The sequence below is a fragment of the Silurus meridionalis genome, chromosome 14 (genome assembly GCF_014805685.1).
Source record: "Silurus meridionalis isolate SWU-2019-XX chromosome 14, ASM1480568v1, whole genome shotgun sequence".
In the NCBI taxonomy this organism is placed as follows: Eukaryota; Metazoa; Chordata; class Actinopteri; order Siluriformes; family Siluridae; genus Silurus; species Silurus meridionalis.
This window is the reverse complement of record NC_060897.1, coordinates 6161112-6183697: the sequence shown is the minus strand read 5'-3', so window position 1 is coordinate 6183697 and position 22586 is coordinate 6161112. Positions and strand designations below refer to the sequence as shown.

Sequence of the window (22586 nt, the reverse complement as noted above, 5' to 3'; positions counted from 1 at the left end):
TTTAACATGGACAGAAGAATAAAACGTGCTAGTGTGACTGTCCTCATACTTTTGGACAATCTGTTAAGCTCCAAAACAGTCTCACAGGGTCACCCTGTTTACAAGTGTATAATGGTAGAACACCGCACGGGTCAGCTGAAATGATCATGGCCTCAGTCAGTCCCTCCACCCGGAAGTAGGCGGATCCGGAAGTCCGTTCCCTCAGGCGGAAGTGAAGGCCGGGGCCCGTCTGCTGGACTGAAGACGTATTGGAGCGGGTTAGAAAGGGAAATTCCGCACCAGCTCCATTTTTCTGAGACGTTTCTCGAGGTAATGTTGATTAAAATTGCAATTCTGTCGTCGCTTACGAAGGTCCGGCTGCGACGCAGTGTGTCTCTTCCGCGGTCAAATCCACTCGCCGGACCGAAACGCCTGTGTCATGTAGCTAACGTCAGCTGCTCCATGCTAACCTGTTACGCTACCAAGTTAGCCGCCTTAGCCTAGCTGCTCGAGCTTGGAACTTATTTTTTTCTCCCTCTTAGGATGGTCTTAAAGATGACAGGATGGTCACCTATCATTCTGTTTCTCGTGTAGTTAGTGCTCCAGGTAGGTCTGTGGGTTATCTTCTAGCCCCTGTTAGTTAGCTGGTTCGCTCGGTTTGTGCTTTAGGCTTTCGGGGTGAAACTATGCTATGACTGCGGTTATGTTTGGTGTAAATAGACGCTTGTTTACCACTTATTATTAATTTATTCGGGGCTCCAAAATAAAAATGGACGTGAAGTTATTCAGGAGGAGGAGGAGAAGTGAAGTGAGAGATTCGGCTTCTGCTTTTTTCAGCTTGACGTCGTTAAGCCAAAATTGACCTCCACTATTACTACTAATTCTGCTGTACCACTCTCTTTAACTCATTCTTTCTCTTATTTTTAATTCCCTGTTTACAGAAAACAAGTCCAAATACCTCTGATAAGGTTTCAGGTGTTTGACAGGATGAAAGGTTTCTGCTGATTTAGAAAATAAATGTTTACATCCCATCCCAAACCTTCTACAGTCAGGGATCTCTGTAACTGAATATAATTTTAGATATCAAGTCTTCATTCTGGAAATAAAATGTTTTGTAATATCCTGGCTGTTAAAGGGTTTTCATCCCTGAACAGCTCAACACTATGGCTAGATCTATATGTTGTCCAGATATCCGTTTGGATTGAATCCATTCTCATCATTAGAGTTTGACGTGATTTCTGATTTTTGTGTGTATAACTTTGTTTTTAACCAGGGTGGTACTGATAGATTTTGATAGATCTTATAACCTCATATCTTATTTAATGTGATCTTGTATTTAATCTTATAATCTTCACTGTGATACAGACAGAAGGAAGGCATATGTAGAAAATGTCCACTATTAATATGTAATTATGAACAGTCTTTTTTATTTATATGTCATTGATAGAAATGACATTTCCTCATTGCATTGATATTCCAGTGGTGTCCTAAGTTTTGCACTTGGCTGTACGAACAACAGCAAGCTATCAAATCGTATTGTATAATGTAATATATATACATACACACACACACACACACACCCACCCACCCCGTGGGGAAATAGCTTGTCACTTTTTTTGTTTATTGGATTTATTTTCCTGGTGTTTTTGTGAACTATTTTGTATTCAAGCACACCAGTTTCTCTGTGTCAGAGTGCTGTGTGTGTTTCACTCACAGGGAAAAGGAAATAAAAAGTAGTTTGATGTGAAGTCGATCACAGGTCTAGGTTTGAAGGTCAGGTCTGTGATTAGCGGGACATAAAATGCAGGACACGTCGAATCATGTCATCGGCTGGGTTTGAATCAGTGGCTCTGCACACTGTCATTTCTCGAGTGTTGCGGTCAGACTTCACCAGACTGATGGGAGTGATGATGGTCAAGGCCACTGTGTTCTTTATTTATTTAATATTTTAGAGCAGATATTAAACCACCGAGTAAAAGCATTAAACTGTTCACTTTTAACGTTATTTTTTTCCCTCAAAGCGATTTATAAGTCATATAATCGAATAGTGTCATTAGTATATATTAGTATAAATTTAAATGTTCATTTGCATATTGTATTATGTGGAATGTCTTAACTTTAGCAGTGTGATTGTGCTGATTATACTAATATTCAAATTAATGATTAATGAATACAATTAATTTATGTATATGGGTATAAACCAAAACAGTTACCATTATTATTATTATAATTTTTAATTGATTTTTTTTTTTAACAAAAAAAGGATTTAATGCTTTCTTTAAATATATTGATACTTTTTCTTGTAAGGTTGCAGACCTACACAAAAAAAGAAAGAAATTTCTCTGTAGACACCATTGTGTTGACTCCACCTCTCATGCACAGGATTGACCGAAGACGAATGGTGCATGTCACTTCAGTACGGTTCCACAGACAGTGTTAAAGCTGTTCTGATGGTTTAGAATTTTACTAAAACACAGTATCATTTTGTTTTATAAATTTTGTCTCCCGTCTGTATGTGAGTGACTGTTCGGCTGACCTTTTTCTCACAGAGCTTATGCGAGAAGATATTACACATGTTAAGCGATAACTCTGGAATCGAGGTCTTTATCATGTTGTACAGCAGCAGGATGGACTTGTGTGCTTTTGCTACACACGTCACAGAGTGGGTTTTTATTTGCAGCTGGTTTGTACCGGTTTTAATGGCGACACGATGCAGTATGTTTCCCTGCTCTGTTCATGCAAACTGTGTCATCCTGTGACTGGTCATTTTGGCATCTGTAGCATGGGGTTTTGCTTGTTATTATTATTACAGATCTTTTGCAAGTACGCACCCTCAGAGGCGCCACCAGCACATTCTCATCTCAGTGGTTATTTGCTCGGCTGTGTCAAAGTGAAACTCGGTCTGAATTCTCTCACGTCGGCCGCCGACGCTCAGAGCAGCAGCCTAGCGCGACGTGAGTAACTGGATGTCGTGTCGCTCTGACACATCACATTTCTGTCATTCGCTGCTTGATAACATGGTCTTAACAATCACTGCCATAAAAGACGTGATTTCAAATAATGCCTTTCATTTGTCCTGTCCCCTGGGTTGTTTTAGTGATCTCCGAGCTGCTCCGTCTCGCACTCGGTTTATCACATGATCAGGTTCACCACCAGTCACTGATTAACTTTTATAACTCGTTACACTGTAAAGTGAAGGAAGTTAAGCACGTGTCGGTCTTCGATCATACTGGTCCAAGCAGAGATCAGCTGCTCCTGTCTGTGCGTTTAAAACACTGGGATTTGTGAGATGGTTTTGAATCGTGTAGTAAAACAGCAGCATAGAGGGAACAGCACATGACCAGACATGCTGTTAAGGGAAAACTATTAATTACTGTGTTCGAAGTTTCTGCTTCTCCAAACCGAAAACACGATTTTGTTCTGCTCATGTGCGAAATCGTTGCATTCGCTAACATTTTTACGACCAACTCCCGATATGGATTCTTTTGCGTTTCATGTACAACTACAAGAATTTCTCTTAAAAAGGAGAAAATCCTGAAAATTCTGTGTATTGAGGGAGTGAATGAATGAAGGATGGAAGTAATGGAGAAATGTTTTAAAGTATGCTGAAATAAGTAGAACATCTGTATTATTGAAATGATGTCTAACAAATGTTAACTATTTAATTACAATTTTCCGTTTATTTAATTTTATTGGATCAATAAAATCGTCAAAATAATCGTCGATGATCGTTAATATAATCGTTGATGCTTGCTACAGGTCCAAAAAAGTTGGCACAATGGCATGTTTACCATGGTGTAGCATCTCCTTTCATTTCAGAACAGTTTGAAGACATCTGGGCAGTGAGGTTATGAGTTTCTGGACTTTTGCTGTTTGAATTTAGTGTCATTCTTATCTGATATCGATTTCCAGCTGTGAAGAGTTCGTGGACGTCTTTGGCGCATTTTTTGTTTAATGACACGCCCAATGTTCTCTTTAGGTGAAGGTGAAATGTTTATTTATTTATTTTTTGATATAAAGTATCTTTTTACACACTCGTTCACAGATTTGAGAGCCTCTATAATATAAACCTAACAACCTTCTGAACAATCATATTTGCGAATTTGAAACAGCTTTGTGGTGTGCGTGTTATATTTCAATATTTCTGATACTGTTTTCAGACCATGTAAAGATAAGAAAAATATCTTTTCTCTGGGTAAAAGTAAGGGCGTGTGTGTGTGTGTAAGCAACAGTGTTATCTGTCTGTTTGTATGTCAGAATGCTTCTGTAAAAACAGATAGACTAACAGTCTTCTATGTTGAATGCTTACACACACACACACACACACGCAATCCACTAGCAGGTTTGCAGGAAACTGGGTCAATATTCAGGGAAGCATTTCCTATTTTTGTGTTCAGTAATGTCCCGCTTCCTCTTAATTAAAGGGGAATGTCACACTTTTTGCTGCTTGGATAACGAAGCCGCCTCTCTGAGCATTAAAGCACATTTGAGCACTAGATTTTCTTCTTTTCTAACCAGAATTCCAAGTTTCACACTTCCGATGTTACTCCAAAGTGGAATAGGGAACACTTTCTTTTTATATGTTGGTGTAGTCAGATATGTTCTGAATTGGCAGACATTACAGGTTTACATTTCTACATACTTTTTTTGGAGGTTCACGTAATTTTATTTTTGTTGTTTTTTTGGGAGGACTAGGTTTTGTTTTCGGACCCTTGGATAAGGAGGAATTAATTGGTGTGTTTCCTGCACTAACAGCACCGATTGTAAATAATAGCCGCACCTTCTTTTCTGCAGTATAGAAACACTTTGTTTTATTCTGTTTTGTTTGCGGTCGGCCGCAAGGTAACATGGACGAAAACGAAATTGCAAGGTTGGCTCGGAAATCCGCACATGCACAGACAAGCTTGGATGAGCAAACAACATGGTTTAGAGCAGCGTATGCAGATTGACTGTTAGTCTAATAGCTATAAATTGCTGATTTATATTTATAATGAGGTCCATATTTGAAAAGAGATTATAAGGTAACCGCTTCATGTACCAGACGTCGATCAATCCTGCATTGTGTAATTCAAGTAAAGGTGCAGCCACACACTTAAGTCCTTTATTTGAAATTCCTACACGAAAACACGACTGTCTTCTCAACTCGGACTTGCACGTGTGACGTCTGGTCAAAAAGTCCACACACATTGGAATAAATCTAAACTCTGGCTACACAGTTTGCTGTTCTGATTTGGAAAATATACATCATGATCACGCCCATAATTTATAGATCGAATACACTGAGGTCACAATTTCTGTGTAACTTACTCTGTACAACGGTCCTCATTTGCATAACCACACCCACAAATCACCATATATGGTCGATTGTATAAAAAAATCGAATCGCCTGCCCAGGGCAGCATTTGTGTGGATGAATAGAGCATGTTACATGATGTAAGAATATGATGTTTTCTCCAAGAAATGAATTTCGTATTTGAAAATGTCCTGCACCGTGAGAGAAACTTGCGTGTAAAACACGTGCAGTTGAACTATCGTTGTTTGGGAAATAACAGACCTGTGGAGAATTTCCCTTTGAAATGTGCCTGTTGCTGAATACTCCAGAGTCGAGATCCAATAAATCTGCAGTAAATATACACACACCCTAAAGTGTAAGAGCAGAAACGTACTGTGTGTACGGTCGATAAACGAGGCTGCCGGCCTATGCATCTCTTTGCTTCGTAACTCGAGTCATTTTGTGCTGCTGTGTTTTGGTCATTATAGAATGTCTGTAGTGTATCTTTTTTATTTATTTTTAAAGCCATCAAGTAGTTAACGTCCTTCACCTGTGAGTGTGATCAACTCAGTGCGGGGAAATGTAATCTGTGTATTAGGTTCAATTTCTTCCTATTTGCTGTTTATTACACTGGGCTTTTGTACCAAGGAGGACACTGAGATCTGCGTTGTCAAACGCCAGAACATTATTCAGGGCATTTACAGCGGCGTAAATAAAAAGGTATCATTTGGAATAATCTCCAGTCTGATCAAATCACAGCATGTTCCATTAGATGTTCTGTCTAAAGGTACGGATGCCATTAATTGTGACACACTGGTTTGTTGGATGGATAGGAGTATTAGGTCGTGTCTTTTATTTATTTTTTTCTTACTGACAAGTTTTTTTTCTGGATTTTCTCTCAATTTTTTAGGCTTAATATGATTTGAGAAGAAGAATAGCGTTTGTTTGTCACATTACAGCACTGACATTCTTTCTTCACATAGCACAGAGGGTTGAGGGCCTTGCTCAAGGGTCCAAGAGTGGCAGCTTGGCAATACCAGGGCTTAAACCCCTGATCTTCCAATCAGCAACACCCAGCACCTTAACCACTGAGCTACCGAACATATAGGAAAGAGGACAGAAATGGCACAAGCTGTTATTTTACCAGCATTGCTTGGTGTGTACAGGATGGGTTTTTTTTTTTTCTGTCACAATTAGGGTTGCAAACGGGGTAAAAATCTTTCATCTGGGAATTCTGGAAATATTCCAATTTGGAAACTGACCAGGAATTTATGGGAATTCATTAGAAATGTGGGGAAATAATCATATCCAAACGTAGACATTTTGTTTGGTCATAAGCTGACATGCATGAAAACTAATACAGATTTCAAAGAATATTTTAAATTTTTTTTGACTTTGATTTAATGGTTACTATAATTTTGTTGCACAGTATCTTCCAGACAGCACAAGGAAGTTTTCAACATAAAAGTATGTATTATTTATGTAATTTACCTCAACACTCGAGATGGACAGGATTCAAGAAATGATCAGTGTTGTGTTATGAAGGAATGCACAGTACATGTATGGGGTGTGGCCTTAAACGTAGTTACATTTTAGTTCACTTTCTTTTTATGTTTTCTGTTTTAGTCTAACCTGCAATTTTGAACTTTTTACAGTTTATTCCCTTCAATTTGTATTAATTCCCATATAGTCTTGTTAATTCCCATGGGAAGTTTGGAAAATTCCCGGAATTTTTTCAACCCTGGTCACAATATAAGCGTGTCGAGACTCATTTCGAATACAAAATCGTTATCCTAATCAGATCAAGTGAGTAATTCTCCAGTGTTTGGTTTCACTTCTCTGCGTTCTCTCGCATCCAGTTTTCTCCATGCAGTTGCATGTACAATAGAGCAACCACATTTTTGTGAATACTAAGAGTTCTCAGTCAGCACACAGACCTCCTTTACTGTATACACATGCTTTTTTTCTTGGGATGGTGAATCAGGCTGGGAGCGAACACTCATCTACTCTCTAATTAATTACTGATTATGTGTGTTTGACTTCATGCTGATATCTTCAGGTCGGCCCTGCATTACGATTGTACTCAAGGCTCAAATTTATCCGTGTGCTCTGTTTTAGCGTTTATGTAGTTCTGTATATGACTCAAAGTAGAACTAGCACTTGTTAAACACACTGGCTCTTAAAAAACCGTGGTCGTTTCATTATGTGAAGCAAGCTGTGGTTAAGCAACAGACTCTCGGACTGGCTGGTTGGCATCATTGCAGATAACACAAGGCGCTTTCAGTTTTGTGTGAAATGGTGCCCTTAAAAAGAAACGACTCCTAATGCGAGATGATTCATTTGTTTGTTTGGCAGAAAGCCTTCTGTTGAAGTTTTGGCATGGTTCATACACCAATCAGGTATAACATTGTAACCGGTGAAGTGGGTGGGTATATTTATTAGGCAGCAAGTGAACGTTTTGTTCTTAAAGTTGACGTGATAGAAGCAGGAAAATGGGCAAATGTTAGGATTTGAGGGAGTTTGATCAAATTGCGACGTCTAGACGACTGGGTCAAGGCATGTCCAAAACTGCAGCTATCTATTAAAAGTTGTCCATGGAGGGAACAGTGGTGAACCGGGGACAGGGTCATTTGCGGCCGAGTCTCACTGATGCACCCGTGGGCCGATCCAACAGAGGAGCTCCTGTAAATTGTTGATGTAAATGCTGTTAATGGTTGATGGTTCAGGATTGTTTTAGCAGCTAAAGTGGATCAATACTCTATTAGGCAAGGTGGTCAATGTTATGCCTGTTCGGTGTATATCTGTGCATGTGTATTAATAGATTTGTTTGATTTCTCTCCTGTTTGTCCGTTTCTAGGTTTAAGAGATCTGTGAGTGCTATCCCTCTGTCCAGCCGTCCTGTAGCCGGTCTCGATCCTGGTGTCCTCCACTCCCTCTCTCATCCTCTGCTTCCTTTCTGAGCTCCAGTCCTCGACTTTAGCCCAGCCTGCTCTCCTCTAGTGCTGGCATGGCGGGGCGAGGAGGAGGGACGCGGACCAACGGCACTACAGCCGCTGCCGCCAACAAGATCTGTCAGTTCAAGCTGGTGCTGCTGGGAGAGTCCGCGGTGGGCAAGTCCAGCCTGGTGCTGCGCTTCGTCAAGGGCCAATTCCACGAGTACCAGGAGAGCACCATTGGAGGTGCGTGCGGAGTCACATTTTAGTACAATGATAACCAACTCTTTGCATTATTTTCATATTGTATAGTTCAGTAACCTTTTCACTGTGGCCACATCAGTCATTAGGAAGATTTATGGATGATTAAGAATTTGAATATTAGCGATAACGTAAATCGCACCTTGCACTATAAAATTGTACACACCGGTAGAAGCCACCAGTCTGTTTAGTTTCAGGTTTATTTTTTACTTTAAATCTCCAAATTGTGCTAGACACACATTCGTGTTTGCTTCACGGAGAGAATAAACAGAACTCGGTTGGACTGAAGTAAGTGCTTGCTTCATATCACAAGGACTGACATGTGCCATGTTATAACTGCTAGGAAAAAAGGGCTTTTTTTCTGAACAAGAGCTCGATTTCCAACTAAGATAATACACCAAGTAATTCCTATGATGCATCCAGTGGCACAGGCAGCAAAATGTGTGCTGTCCGTTCTGCACAGACTAGTCATGGTTTTTTGGTTTGGGTCCCAAAGGCGTCGAAACGGCGACCTATGAGCCAGATCTTCGTCTTCGGGAGGAGGGCGAAGTCCGCAGGAGCCAAATCTGGCAAGTAGGGTGGGTGCGGAAGTAAGATCACCTTGTTTCCGGCAAGAAACTCATGTGTGAGAAGAGTTCAGTGACAGAGTGCGCACGTGGTCAGAATAGCACCGTGTGCTCAGCACCCGATGTACACATGACGATGTCTTTTGGCACATGAAGGTCGGCGCCCCCTGTGACTGTGCGTGCAGCCTTGTGCTGCCATCTGTTGGCATGTTACAAAACTAGTCTCGTACTTTTTGATACCACCTCGTTTTGGTTGGATTGATGGAAGAAAATAATATTCTTCATGATAGAAAAGCATTTTAATTGTAAAGTAATTTGTTTATTAGAGATGTGACCGAGGCATTTTTGTTATTTTGATACATTTTATTCTTTAAACTAATTATATCTCTATCAGTGTTTCTCTCAGGGAGTCTTAAAACAAAGTCGTAAATAATTTTAAACGGGTCTTAATTTTCCGATGTTTATGTAACGCCACCTCTAACGCTTATGGAAATGCTCCCGCTGCACTTTAGCATGTTTTTGTTTCTTAGTTTCCTTACTTATCTAGTTTTACTTGTCCAAATATAATTCTCTGTATTACGACTACAAATGATTCCAACATGCAAAAGAAAATCAGCTTTCTGTTATTGATGCGACTCTCTCAGATTGTACCACAGATGTAACACGGATTTTATTTTTCAGCTATGGGGAAGTGTAAGTTTAGCGATACTTGACTTGAAAAGGATTATAATTTTAGGGCTGCTAAAGGTCAGTTGCTAACGTGTGTATTTTTGATGTCGTGATAGAGGTCTTACATTTTATTCTCAATGTTTTTATTTTTGAATGTGTTTACTGACTTGTGACCCGCGACGCATTTGTCTGTACAATGCGATGAAGTGTATATTTTTTCAGTGTTAGTGAGTAAATCGGAGAGAAAGGGCTCGCTCTCATGTGACTTAAATCCAGACATGTACTCTAAGACTGCGCATCTCAGCAGAGCGTTTCCTCATCATAACTCAGCACGCCGTGATTAAATGTCGGAAAGGTCACGCAGCTTTTGTGCGTATGCGAACGCGGTCGTTGATGTCATCAGAAAGGTGAGCTGGCACTTTCCATGCGAGCAAGCTGACGGGAAGTTGCTGCACCTTTGTTCAGTAAGCAGAGGAAGCAGTGTGACTGTGGAATTTCCTGGATTTTCGTGTGTGTGTGTGTGTGTGTGTGTGTGTGTGTGTGTGTGTGTGTGTGTGTGTGTTTAGCTCTCTGAGTGAAACTGACTGCGGTTTTCTGCAGCCACATTTTTTTCACAAGTCAAGGTTTTTTTTATTTTATTCCAAACCGGATGCCACATGCTTACATCAGCTACAGTGTACAGATAAGGGTCGGCGCATGGCCCACCCCCAAACCCCTCTCCCCCGGGCAGAGGTCACAGTCCTGAGTACCTACAGTCATGTGAGCAGCCTTGCTGACTTGGCAAAAGTCCTAACTTCCTTTTTTTTTTTTTTTTTTTTCTTTTCTTCCAGGATCCCCTCCCTCTCTCTCTCTCACGCTCTCTCACTCTCTCTCATTACCATCTATATGAAACATTGAGTCTCAGTGTTTACATGAGGGGAAATGAAAGCTTTAGAGAAAGCTATAAAACATCTGGGATCATTTACAATCTTTTTATTTTACTTTTTAAGAAATGTAATTATTTGTTAGCAGATTAATGAAAAAAGATTATATCGACTGATTGTTTCTGGAAAAAGGGGAATGTGCGCGTTATTGGTGCTCTTTTGGCACGACTGCAAATTTAAAGAAACCTTTTCTTTTTTTTTGCGTGATCGCTATCTTTATTGCCATAATTCCGAATCTGTAATCTCTTCCTGTCTCGTCTCTTGCCATCCTTACAGCCGCATTCCTTACACAGACCGTCTGCTTGGATGATACAACAGTAAAGTTTGAGATTTGGGACACAGCCGGACAAGAGAGATACCACAGTCTGGCCCCAATGTACTACAGAGGAGCGCAGGCTGCCATCGTGGTCTACGACATCACAAACACAGTAAGAGCATTCACACAATTGCTTAAATCCCTGACATGGATTTAAAGGGTTGTACAAAGGAGCTGGTCCGTGTGGTCCAATCCAACAGACGAGCTCCTGTAGCTCAAATTTCTAAAGAAGTTAATGGTGTTAATGCTCGACAGGTCAGAACTGTTTCGGAAGCAAAAGGAGGACCAACACAATAATAGGCAGGTGATCATAGTTATGCCTGATCTGTGTACTTCATCGTTTTATCATTGAAATACGAGGGCTTCGCTGTCGCTGCTTTACCGTGAGCTGAAACACAAGCTTGCACGACTGGTTTGTCAACATGTTACCAAATCATAAAAGTTTATCTTGGCGCAATTAGTTCTTCTGATAATAAACCGATTTTTACCCTCCCACTTTTTGCCTGTACGTAATTTATTTCTTTGAGTCACATAAGGACTCAAATTAGGGAAGTGATTGCTAAGTGTTTGAGGCTCTGGATTGCTGATTGTTAGGTTGGGGGTTCAAGCCCTGTTATCACCAAGCTGCCACCCTTGAGGGCCCCTGAGCAAGGCCCTTAATGCTCTGTGCTCCCGGGGTGCGGCATCATGACTGACCCTAAGCTCTGAATTCAGCTTCTCAAGAAAGACTTTCACTGTGCTGCAATGTACATGTGAAAAGTAGAAAGCACCTTTTTATTATTATTAAATATTAGAATGAAATGATGCGACTTTACAATAAAGAGAGGGGCTTTTTACGTGTTACATGTACTTTACAGCACAGTGAAACTTTATTCCTTGATTGTTTTGTCTTTGTTTATTATATATAAAAAAAAAGTGTGATATAAGTCCTTTTGGGCTGATGATATCCTAGTAAAAACCAGTGTTGATACACCAATCAGGTATAACGTATTACCAGGTTGATTGTTGGTTTAATAGCTCTCAATAGCTGATGATATTTATAACGATTCCCATTAGGGCTGAAACGATTCCTTGAGTAAATCAAGTAATTTGAATACAAATGTTTTCCCCAGATGCTTCGTTTAGTCCATTTAACTACACACGGAGCACTGTGTTTCCACACGGACCATAATTACTGACGCGCCACCCTCTGAACTCTAGAGGGCTCTTGTTACACACAAGATGCTGCAGAATAAAAAAAAAAATGGAGGAACAGGGAGAAAACAGTGAGGGGCGATTTCCAATTCCAACTTTATCTCTGGCAATTCCAAGTTTGTTTGTTTTTTTGTGTTTTTTTTTTTTGGCAATTCTGACATTTTTTAAGCAGTCAGGCAGCGTCACCACCTCTGTAGTGCCAGAAAGCTATACACATTGATAGCCAATGAAATGGGCTACAATTAGTAGAATCGCATGGTCTCAAACTGTGCCTCCGACCCCTGGAGAGAAAACTCTGTCTAGCAATCAACTCTGGAGGAGACGGAACAAGACAGATGAAGCAAAGTTGTTTATACAACAACCGCTTCAAACTTCAGGCTGACAACATGGTTACCTGTGGATGCACCAGAAATATCGGATGTTTACAAGAAATAAAGTTGGAATTGCGCAAAAAAAAAAATTAGATTGGGCACTTTTTTCCCCCTTTTTCTTCAAGAGTAATCTGAACTGTTTTATATTTTTATAAATGATTTAGGATTGTCACCAATAAAAATTTTAATTTTTCCTTAAAAGGAAACAAATTTCTTCATTTAAAGAGACCTGACTTTTCTCTTGTATATTTAGTACTGCTCCTTTAATAAATTAAAAGTACTTCTTATCTGATTTCTCAATTTAATCGTTGGAATACTCGATTACTAAAACAATCAATAGCTACAGCCCCTAATCCCAAATTAGTTTCCCAATATATTCAGTGTTACAGACTCGGAGCACCTTTATATGTTGCTCGAGGGTAATGTAAAGTGAAATCCTTTATTTGCACATCCCAGCGATGTTAGAAAGCTGGTGTCAGCCATGATGCAGCGCCCCCTGGAGCACAGAGGGTTAAGGAGATTGCTCAAGGTTGCTTGATGTAACCCAGAGCCTTAACCACTGAGCTTCCAACTCCCCAAAGAACCGTGTTTGCTTTATTATCTAATCTGCCTTTTAATTACGTTACGGATTTTGGCCTGCAGCCATTATACACTTTTGCTGATCAGAAGATTGTGTAAAAAGCTCCGCTGACTGCTCATTACTCACTGTGTTATTGACAGACCTTTGCTCTGTACTGTGGAGTTATTTTAACGTGTAGATTTTCCCACACCGCAATGCCTTCATGCGTTTCCGTATTGAAGCAAAATACTCTGCTAATTAGCGTGTCGAATTCCAGGACACTTTCACCCGAGCAAAGAACTGGGTAAAGGAGCTCCAGAGACAGGCCAGCCCCAACATAGTCATCGCTCTGGCTGGGAACAAAGCCGACCTCGCTAACAAGAGAGCTGTGGATTTCCAGGTACGTGTATGTCTGTCTTTTGTGGACAAAGCCATGATGCTCTCAGGAATGCTCCTGACTTCTACCCCCTTCTTCTCAGGAAGCGCAGGCATACGCAGACGACAACAGCCTGCTGTTCATGGAGACATCCGCAAAGACCGCCATGAATGTCAACGAGATCTTCATGGCCATCGGTAAGCAGCGGCTGTCGCAACTTGTCCTTGTGTGTATGTGGATTGAAAAGAGCTTTAGATATACCGATTTCACTGGCACTTTTTTCGAAGATGCTAATTTGTCAGATTGGTAGGGGTTTGACGGTACACAAAATCCACAGTTCTGTTTTATTCACAGTTCGGTACAATTTCAGTACAGTTCGGACTGGGGAAGAAATGCAAAACATAAAATTGCTTGTTTTTTTTATTGATGCAGTTTATTATTAATTATTAACATTTGTAAACAATAAAAAAAAATGCATGCTTGATTATACATGTATATGTAAACATGGTCTATGTATTTCAGCATTTTTTTATTTTATTTTTATTTTTTTAAGTCTGCATCCTTTCCATCCTTCATTCATTCACTTCCTCTATATGTGGAATTGTCAGGGTTTTCTTCTTGTAAGAGAAATCCTTGAGCTGGACATAAAACACTAACGAATCAATATTGCCCGTATACCCCTGGCATTGTTGTGTATGTGCAAGGCGGAGACTAAACCATTTCCGCCATTTTATACGTTCCTGAGTGAACTCGGATTTCCGCACGTAAAACAGAGTGTGTGTCCCGAGTTAAAAGCCCTGTACTGAAAAATTTCAATATGTGTACCGTTACACCTGTACAGATTGGCAATCGTCCTTTTTTTAATTTTATTTAAATAATAAAATGAAAAATGTAGTCTGTGAAAGTGTAATGTAATGTGTCTAGCTCTGCAGCTCTGGTGTTCTGCTAAATAATTTACATATCTACTACAGATATGTGCAGATGTTTCCTGTTTATAAAGATTTACCATTTTTGTTTTTTTGTTTTTTCCTGCCAAATTCATTTGTTGGCATATATATGTGTGTGTGTGTGTGTGTGTGTGTGTGTGTAAAATATGTATATATATGTATATGTTATGGGCTCCCATAGTATCGATTTAAATCGCAAATAGGATTTTTTGTGAAAAAGTCTGGGATTTTTTTTTTTTATATATATATATATATATATATATATATATATATATATATATATATATATATATATATATATATATATATACACACACACACACACACACACACACACACACACACACACACACACACACACTGCAGTCTTGTGGGATTAACACAGTTAAAAAGTTGACGTCCCCCAGGTTTATAATACAGTTATAAACCCTTAAACTTGTCTGCTACAACATAGCTGTCTTTCGTATCCTGTCTCCACTGTGTATCATATTTGATTTCATTTTTTTTAGCACTTGATGGAATTTTAATGATTTTCAGTGCGTTAGAAATGTTTGAAATCATCATTTCATAGTCCGAGCTCATGTACAGCCCGGACAAATGAACCCAAAAAACTTGATTTGAGTAGAATGAATGTCACACTTGAATCGAATGAGTCCATAGCCCCAAATGATCGAGTAATGCGTTATAATGCATTATAAACAATTTGGCTTCACCCTCGAGAGGGAGTTCTGTTCCGAGTCTTGTTCCTGTCAAGTTTTTTTTTCCCGTTGCGTTGAGTGCTACTGTTATCTATAGCTTGCTCATCAGGGGCTTATTTAATTCTCCATTTAGTTTCTTATTTTATAGATTAGGGGAAAAACCTTTTTGGGGCCGGTGATACCTTACAAGGAAGAATATTTTTCCTTGTAGTTCCACCAGTGATTACACATATGCTTAGGCTGTGCATTGGCAAGAATCTGGCGATACGATACGCATCACGATACAGGAGTTTGTGATGCGATACATTGCGATACTGTAAGCAAGGCGATATATTGGAATATTTCTTACTAAAGGAATAGGGTATAGTTTTAGGAAATCTGTCATTAAGAACACCACCATATGCAAACCTTAGAGAAATGAAATTATTTTACCATGTTTACCAATTTATTTTTAATGCCTTAAATGAAGTTTGTGGAATGTTTAACAACAAAGCTATTGTTCATATGCAGTCTCAGACTTACTTGTTCGTTTTCTCTCTACTTGCAACAACAACTTTAACAGCTAAGAAGCTTCCGAAGAATGAGCTGCAGGGTGGGACAGGGCCTGGGGGCCGGCCTCGTGTCGGAGTCGACCTGCAGGAGGCGGCACCTCCGGGCAGATCGGGCCAGTGCTGCGGAGGAGGAAACTAACCATCCGTCCAGTCATGTGGAGAACGTGGCCGAGGATCAACACAGACACATTATCAACCAACTCGTAGTCTGGCAGTTATGTCTATTCACAGCCCAAGTGGGGGAAAAAAAATCTAATCAGTTAGACTGTGATGTCCATCAGATTCTGCTTCTGAACTGACCAAAGGGGCCGTTCACAGCCACTTGTAAATATTTTGACCAATTATTCCTCCTACTCTTAAGCAGAGCCACTAAATCCCCCTTAACAGCTGTGTTTAAGATTCAGCCACCTGTCAAAACCTTCTGTTAAAATTAAAGCATCAAAAGAAAAAAAAAAAGAAAAAAAGATTCAGGGATTAAGGAGGGAAAATCCGATCAATTCTGTCGCACTTAACCGGAGCTGCGAGGTTCTTGTTCTAGTCTGTATTCACAAGAAGATCAACACTGCAGCAGGAGGGAAAACAGGCTTCCTTCTACTTTATATCTTCAACCTCTCTTTCTATCTCCCCTTATTGCAATCTGAACTTCTCTCGGGTCTCCGGGCACAGCACCTAGCAAGTATTGACTTCTCCTCTCCTTCCCGATCTTCTAATTTCCAGTGAGAGGAGACAGACAGATGGGAGCGAGAAGCTGTTTTCCCTTCATGCGCAGCATTTCTGTAGATTCTGTATTATTCTTGGTTATTGCTATTATTATAATTATTGTGATTATGAATACCACTACTCCCAGACTAATAAATATAAACAAATAGATTAGTATTTCCCCCCACCCCACCCCTTTAAATCATTACTGTCCAAGATAAATAAAAACTTAAACTGGAAATGCTTAACGCATTAACAGCTGTAACGCCAGTGTCTTTAAGCATTAATGAAATGAGTTATCAAATCAATCCACCGAGCTGGTGTTAAACACGAATAACGTAACGCAACGTTCGCTTCCTCTGACCAAAATCACAATGTACGTGTATTGAAAAAAAATTAACTATGTTGCTGTATTTGTACTTTGTATTTTCTTTCTTTTTCTTTTCCTGCAAAAGTATATCCAATCATTATCCATTACCAATACAATACCTTCCCGAAACAGATCAATCATCCATCTTTTTTTTCTTTTTCTTTTTGGTGTAATTTTTGTAACTAAGATTTTCTCTGAGTGCACTGGCTGTCTGTCACATGATTCTTTCTTTGTTTTTGTTTTTTGTTTGTTTTTTTTCTCTATCATTCTTGGAGTAAACTGCAATTTTTCATCTAGTCATTCAGCACAAAAGATCAGGCCTCGCTCTTTAAAGGGTTGGGCAAATGTTTTGTTGTCTTCCGTAGATATGGGAAACACAAACAACAATCTTCTACATGTAATTTTACCAATAAAAATGAGGAAGGTACTGTTCAGTGCTTTGTGTTGTTTTATTGTGCCATATGCCTTCTGCTTTACAGCAAGTCAACTATTATTTTTAATTTTTTTTGGATTTATTAAAATATTTTTGTCTTGAATGGTGATTGAGAGACACATGCACATTCATTGTATTTATATTCACCAAAGGAGGTCATTTATTAGTATGTACTGTACTTTGACTGCTTAATTTTCAGGGACAATACTATAGAAATAAAAATTGGATATATTATTATATATATTATAGTATGTATAGCAGTACAGATTTACTGTCCTCTGAAAATAACTGCACATACTTCATCAACCATTATTAGTAAAATAGCTGGCAACAAAAGTGAGTACACCCTAAGTAGACGTCAAAACTGTGTCCAAAGTGTCAATATTCTGTGTGAGCATCATTGTTATCCAGCACTGCCTTCATCCTCCTGGGTATGGGATTCACCAGAGCTGCACAGGTTGTTGCTGGAAACCTTTTATACTTCTTCATGATATCACTGAGCTGCTGGATGTTAGACACATGGCACTTCTCCACCTTCCATTTGAGGATCCCCCACAGGTGCTCAATAGGTTTTAAGGCTGGAGACATACTTGGTGACTCCATCAGCTTCAGCAAGACGGTTGGTGTCCATGTTTCCCCTCAATGAACCAGTACCCAGTACTCATGCAGCCCCAGACCATGATGCTACCACCACCATGCTTGACTGTAGGCAAGTTGGGTGTTGCCACACATGCGGGACACCATCAGAGACAAACAGGTTTATCTTAGGCTCATCAGACAACAGGACATGGTTCAGTAACATGCTCTTGAGACAGGTTGTCTGCAGCAAAATGTTTGTGGGCTTTCTTGTGAACCAGACTTAGAAGACATTTTCCTCTGGGACGAAGGCCATGATAACTGACTTGCTACAGGGTGCGGCACATGAGTCTGTTTTTTAAAGCCAGCTTCTGCACCTGATGCACAGCATGATGACTTAAATGCTTTGATGGAACCTTGTGAGGTCTGTTCCGAGTGGAACCCGTCTCGGAAAACCTCTGTATGACCCTGACCACTGTACTGCAACAATTCTTATTGACTCTGAGTCTTAGGTGCCATGTTGAACATCCGTTGAGCAGCCATTCTATGATAGATAACGCTCCAGCCGACTGCTCTCTAAATAACGCTTGGACATACGACATTCCAGACGGAAGCCATGTTGGTTCAAGGTGGGTGTGAGGCAGTCTGCTAACATCTCTTAAGTTCTCTATACTTAGGTTCTTCTGCTGGCACCAAAAGTGTCCAATATGGACTTGTCTCACTGTCCAATTCTTTTGTGTTTTTGCCTTTTACTTAAATGCATATAAACAAAAGAAACTGCATGTGTCTCAAAAAAAAAAAAAAAAGAAGTTTCCAAAGGCATTAAATGTATACATTATATTGCTAAAAGTATCGGGTCACCTGATGTTTCCTGCTATATGTGGTTCTTTTCCAAACTGTTACCACAAAGCTGGTGGCCCTCAATTATACATGACGTCTTAAGATGCGCTATAATTGTAATAATTTTGCATTCACTTGAACTTGGAAACCCAAACCTGTTCCAGCATGGCAATGCCCCTGTGCACAAAGTGAGCTCCTTGAAGATATGGTTTACATGCTTTGAAGAGAAGATCTTGAGTGACCTGCTATAGAGCTCTGATCTCATTCCTACTGAACACTTTTGGGATCAATTGGAACGCTGACTTCACCCCAGGTCTCCTCACCTACATCAGCACCTGCCTTACATAATACCCTTGTGGCTGATGAACACAAATATCCATTAGTAAACTCCAAAATATTGTGGAACATCTTCCCAGAAGAGTGGAGGGAATTATAAGAGCAAATTGGGAATAAATTTGGAATACAATGCTCAAAAATCACATACCGTACTGATGATCAGGTGTATTATAATTTTTTTATATTTTATATATGTACTATCTAAATACCAATGAATTGATTGAACAGGTTCGAAAGTGAACAGCAACATTTGCCACCTCGTTTCTGAATAAACAGAACACTGAGTAAAATATGCTACGCTATGCATAGACACAATCAATACAATCCTGATGCCACACTGCCTTCCAATGGAGTGACTTTAGTGAAAAGGGGAAAGTAGCTCACTTCATAATTGCAGCGAGATTTTTTTCTACAAAATTGCTTATTCAAATATTATTCAAATGCACTCCATTAAATTAACTTATTTGAAAATGAATTTAAACAGCATACATATATTTTTTCTTAATACATATAGCGCACATACATGCACAACCTCCGGCTAAAAGTTGACCATGACACACCTGCATGTCCTTGTTGTACATCTCTTGCATGGAAATCATTCTTTAGACAGACCTTTCTACAGGTTTTGGAGCATGGGTGTGGAAATGAATGCTTATTTAGCCACAAAAGCATTGCTAAGATCAGTTATTAAGGTTGAGTGAGAAGGTCTGAGTTTTGTAATACAAACATTTTCTGTAGAACTGCCTGTTTCTAACTTTGTGGCAACAGTTTGTGGAAACATCTGGTTTGATGGTCATGCATCCACCAACATTTGGCAATATAGTACATGATTAGAACATTTTTGTTGTTAGTGTGTAACAGTGGTGGGCGGTCAGGGCCCGCAAGGCCTTCTCTGCTGGCCTAAACACTATCAGAAGCACTGACCTACATTTACAACCTAAATTTCTAATATTTGTTCCATGAAACTGTATTAATTTATTCCCAACAGTTTATTCTTTTCATTTCGTAGTGTTTCTTGTGGCTGCACTGCTTCTAGTACGTGTATGTGGATGTTCGATTTTTTTATCCAATCAGATTTCAGCCTCTATGTGCTGGCATGTCAATCTAATCTACCCAGGGCCTTTAAAGTCAGTACTGCTGGCCTTTTTACCATAGAAAATATTATCAATGCGTCTGTTTCTTTAACCAATCAGATTTCATATTCGCCCCACAGGGCAGCTAGCTGTCCCAGAATAGTGTCAGCATTTTATTGCAAATTATGAGTCTGAATCTCTGGTGAGTAGGTTGTATTTTATTAAAACTTTTATGTTTTCATCATGTTAATAGACAAATATTGATTATGAAATGCTCCAGATGTTGTAGGTGGCACAGTTGTGGTTGTAGTGTAAAGGTTTGGAGTCTTAACTGGTTTTCTTGCTTTAGTAATATGGTATTCACTCTCCATATGTAAAATGTCTCTCTCTCTCTCTCTCTCTCTGTAACGCCACACGTTGCTATATTGCATTTTGTATAGTATTGATGGTTTCCATAATTGCGACTTGATGGTGTGTACAACAATAGCGACTGGTAATTGCATCACAAACCAGTTTCACGCAAGACATTTTTTCCATAGACCACGGTTATTCATATTCTACATAACATAGATCACCCATTATATGATTTATACATATTATGAAATTTAAATATTCATGTTTGAAATACATATAGAATGAAAATGTAGCAGCAGAAAAGTGAGTTACGCATAACAACAAATGCAACGGAAACAAGTGCAAGAAATTGGTGTAGGTAAATTAAAAAAAATTATAATAATATTAATAAAACACCTCGCAGGCAGCAAAAGAAAATAAATAGGTAATAAAATAAAAATGGAAAAGTTGTTATTCTTGCCATGACCTGGAGTTTGGAGCCCCCTGCAGTACATTATTGGAAGTGACTAATTCTGGATCTGTACTTCAAGTCGTCTAAGAAGTTTGGTCCACCAGGACCAAGGTGCTAGATAAAACAACTTTAATAAACACATGATCATGCGAAAGCACGAAACTAACCAGGACACGACATGAAATGCATGTGAGCGAATATTTTGTGCAAACCAGAGGTGGCAAAAATACACACATCCATTGGGAAGCACGCATGGAATACACAATTTTAATATTCCTCTTCTGCAACCTGTATAATGCACATATTTTTTCTTTTGCAACTATTACCTCATCTGCCACCAATACCTCTGAATACCTAGGTTATTTCCAATTTAATTAAATAATAGTGACAAAAACAGCCATTACTATTAATTTTTTAAGTAACGTGATTCATTTATGGTCCAAGCCTTGGCCTGTTTCATGACCATCCAAAACGGAAATCACCTCAAACCCTGATCTTCTTCTGATACACTTATTACTTTTGACAAAACACCTCCTAAGAAGACCGAGGTGCATTGTGCTCACTTAGGCTTCAAATATGCTGATTCTAATGGCTGATACGCTGTTTTGGCGACCCCTATTGGGAGAAGCCGAAAGAAGAAGAAAAAGCAATGCAATGCAATGAAGGTGCAGGGTTGCAGAGTAGACCCTGTTGGTTACGTTAATGTAACACGCATGAGATGACAGTGTGAGGTTTACATTAATGTTAGAGTTTGTGGAGGCAGATCATAAGTTTAGTTGCAGTCACACGGCATTTCGTGATATAGTTTTGAAAATGTATCTATCGATTCTTGTTCACGCACACGAATTTCCCTCTTTTTTCGTGTCACTCAGCACGACTGCCTCCATCTGGCTACATCTCCATAGCAACAGAGGCAGAGGATCATGAGTAATGCTGACAGTAATGCTAAAGGTTATCGTTTCTCCCCATTTTCATTAGAGAATAATGCAGAAAATAGAGGGTAAGGGTTAAGATTATACTGTAATAAATGTGTGTGTCTCTAATTAACGCAGTCTCCTTGATTGACCAGGACAATATATTTACTGCATTTTGACTGAAAGGAACCACTCACGATGGTTTATAATAGCGAGTAGTTTATCTTCATCTTCTTTTGGCTTCTCCCAGTAGGGGTTGGCACAGCAGATCATCCGTCTCCATACCACCCTGTCCTCTACATCTGCCTCTTTCAAGCCAACTTCCTGTCTTCCCTCACCACATCCATAAACCTCCTCCTTGGTCTTCCTCTTTTCCTCCTTCCTGGTGGCTCCATCCTCAGCAATCTCCTACCGATATACCCCATGTCCCTCCTCTGCACATGTCCAAACCATCTCACTCTCCTCCCTCACCTTGTCTTCAAAGTGTCCTACATGCGCTGTCCCTCTAATAAACTCATTTCTAATCCTGTCCATCGTCGTCACTCCCAACAAAGACCTCAACATCTTCAGCCATGCCACCTCCAGCTCCACCTCCTGTCTTTTACTCAATGCCACTGTCTCTAATCCATACAACATCGCAGGTCTCACCACAGTCCTATAAACTTTCCCTTTCATTCTTGCAGACACCCTTTTATCATATAAATCGATTAAAACAGGGATAGAATATCCTGCTTCAATATTGAGTAATAGTACTCGAAGATTAAACAAATCAATACTAAATGAGAGAAAAAACTACAGCATCTGTGGTATACAGTGGCACTAAAAATATTTACTACTGAAATTACATCCAAAGTCGTCCCCAGTGACACAAAATAAAAAGAGGGAAATTCATGTCTATGAACAAGAATCAATAGACTACATTTTG

The 22586-nt window shown here is 39.5% G+C and overlaps 1 protein-coding gene across 2 annotated transcripts; it reads left to right on the top strand.

Annotated features, from left to right (window-relative positions):
• Positions 1 to 157: 157 nt before the first annotated feature.
• On the top strand, positions 158 to 17118 carry rab5c (RAB5C, member RAS oncogene family). 2 transcript variants are annotated; one of them, XM_046866015.1, is made up of 6 exons: positions 158 to 309; positions 8109 to 8430; positions 10880 to 11031; positions 13321 to 13443; positions 13523 to 13616; positions 15627 to 17118. In XM_046866015.1, exons 2-6 carry the CDS (start codon positions 8259 to 8261, stop codon positions 15752 to 15754), a joined length of 669 nt encoding a protein of 222 aa, XP_046721971.1. In that variant the 5' UTR covers positions 158 to 309; positions 8109 to 8258; the 3' UTR covers positions 15755 to 17118. The 2 variants fall into 2 exon arrangements, with proteins under 2 accessions (XP_046721971.1, XP_046721972.1); XM_046866016.1 differs by lacking the exon at positions 158 to 309 and adding an exon at positions 564 to 585.
• The last annotated feature ends 5468 nt before the right edge of the window (positions 17119 to 22586 follow it).

What these genes read in the sequence shown, in the direction of transcription:
- rab5c (XM_046866015.1), top strand. Translation starts at nt 8,259, where the DNA reads ATGGCGGGGCGAGGAGGAGGGACGCGGACCAACGGCACTACAGCCGCT. An exon ending in AGAGAGCTGTGGATTTCCAG is followed by an intron (nt 13,444 to 13,522) that starts GTACGTGTATGT and finishes CCTTCTTCTCAG; the next exon opens with GAAGCGCAGGCATACGCAGA. An exon ending in CGAGATCTTCATGGCCATCG is followed by an intron (nt 13,617 to 15,626) that starts GTAAGCAGCGGC and finishes CAACTTTAACAG; the next exon opens with CTAAGAAGCTTCCGAAGAAT.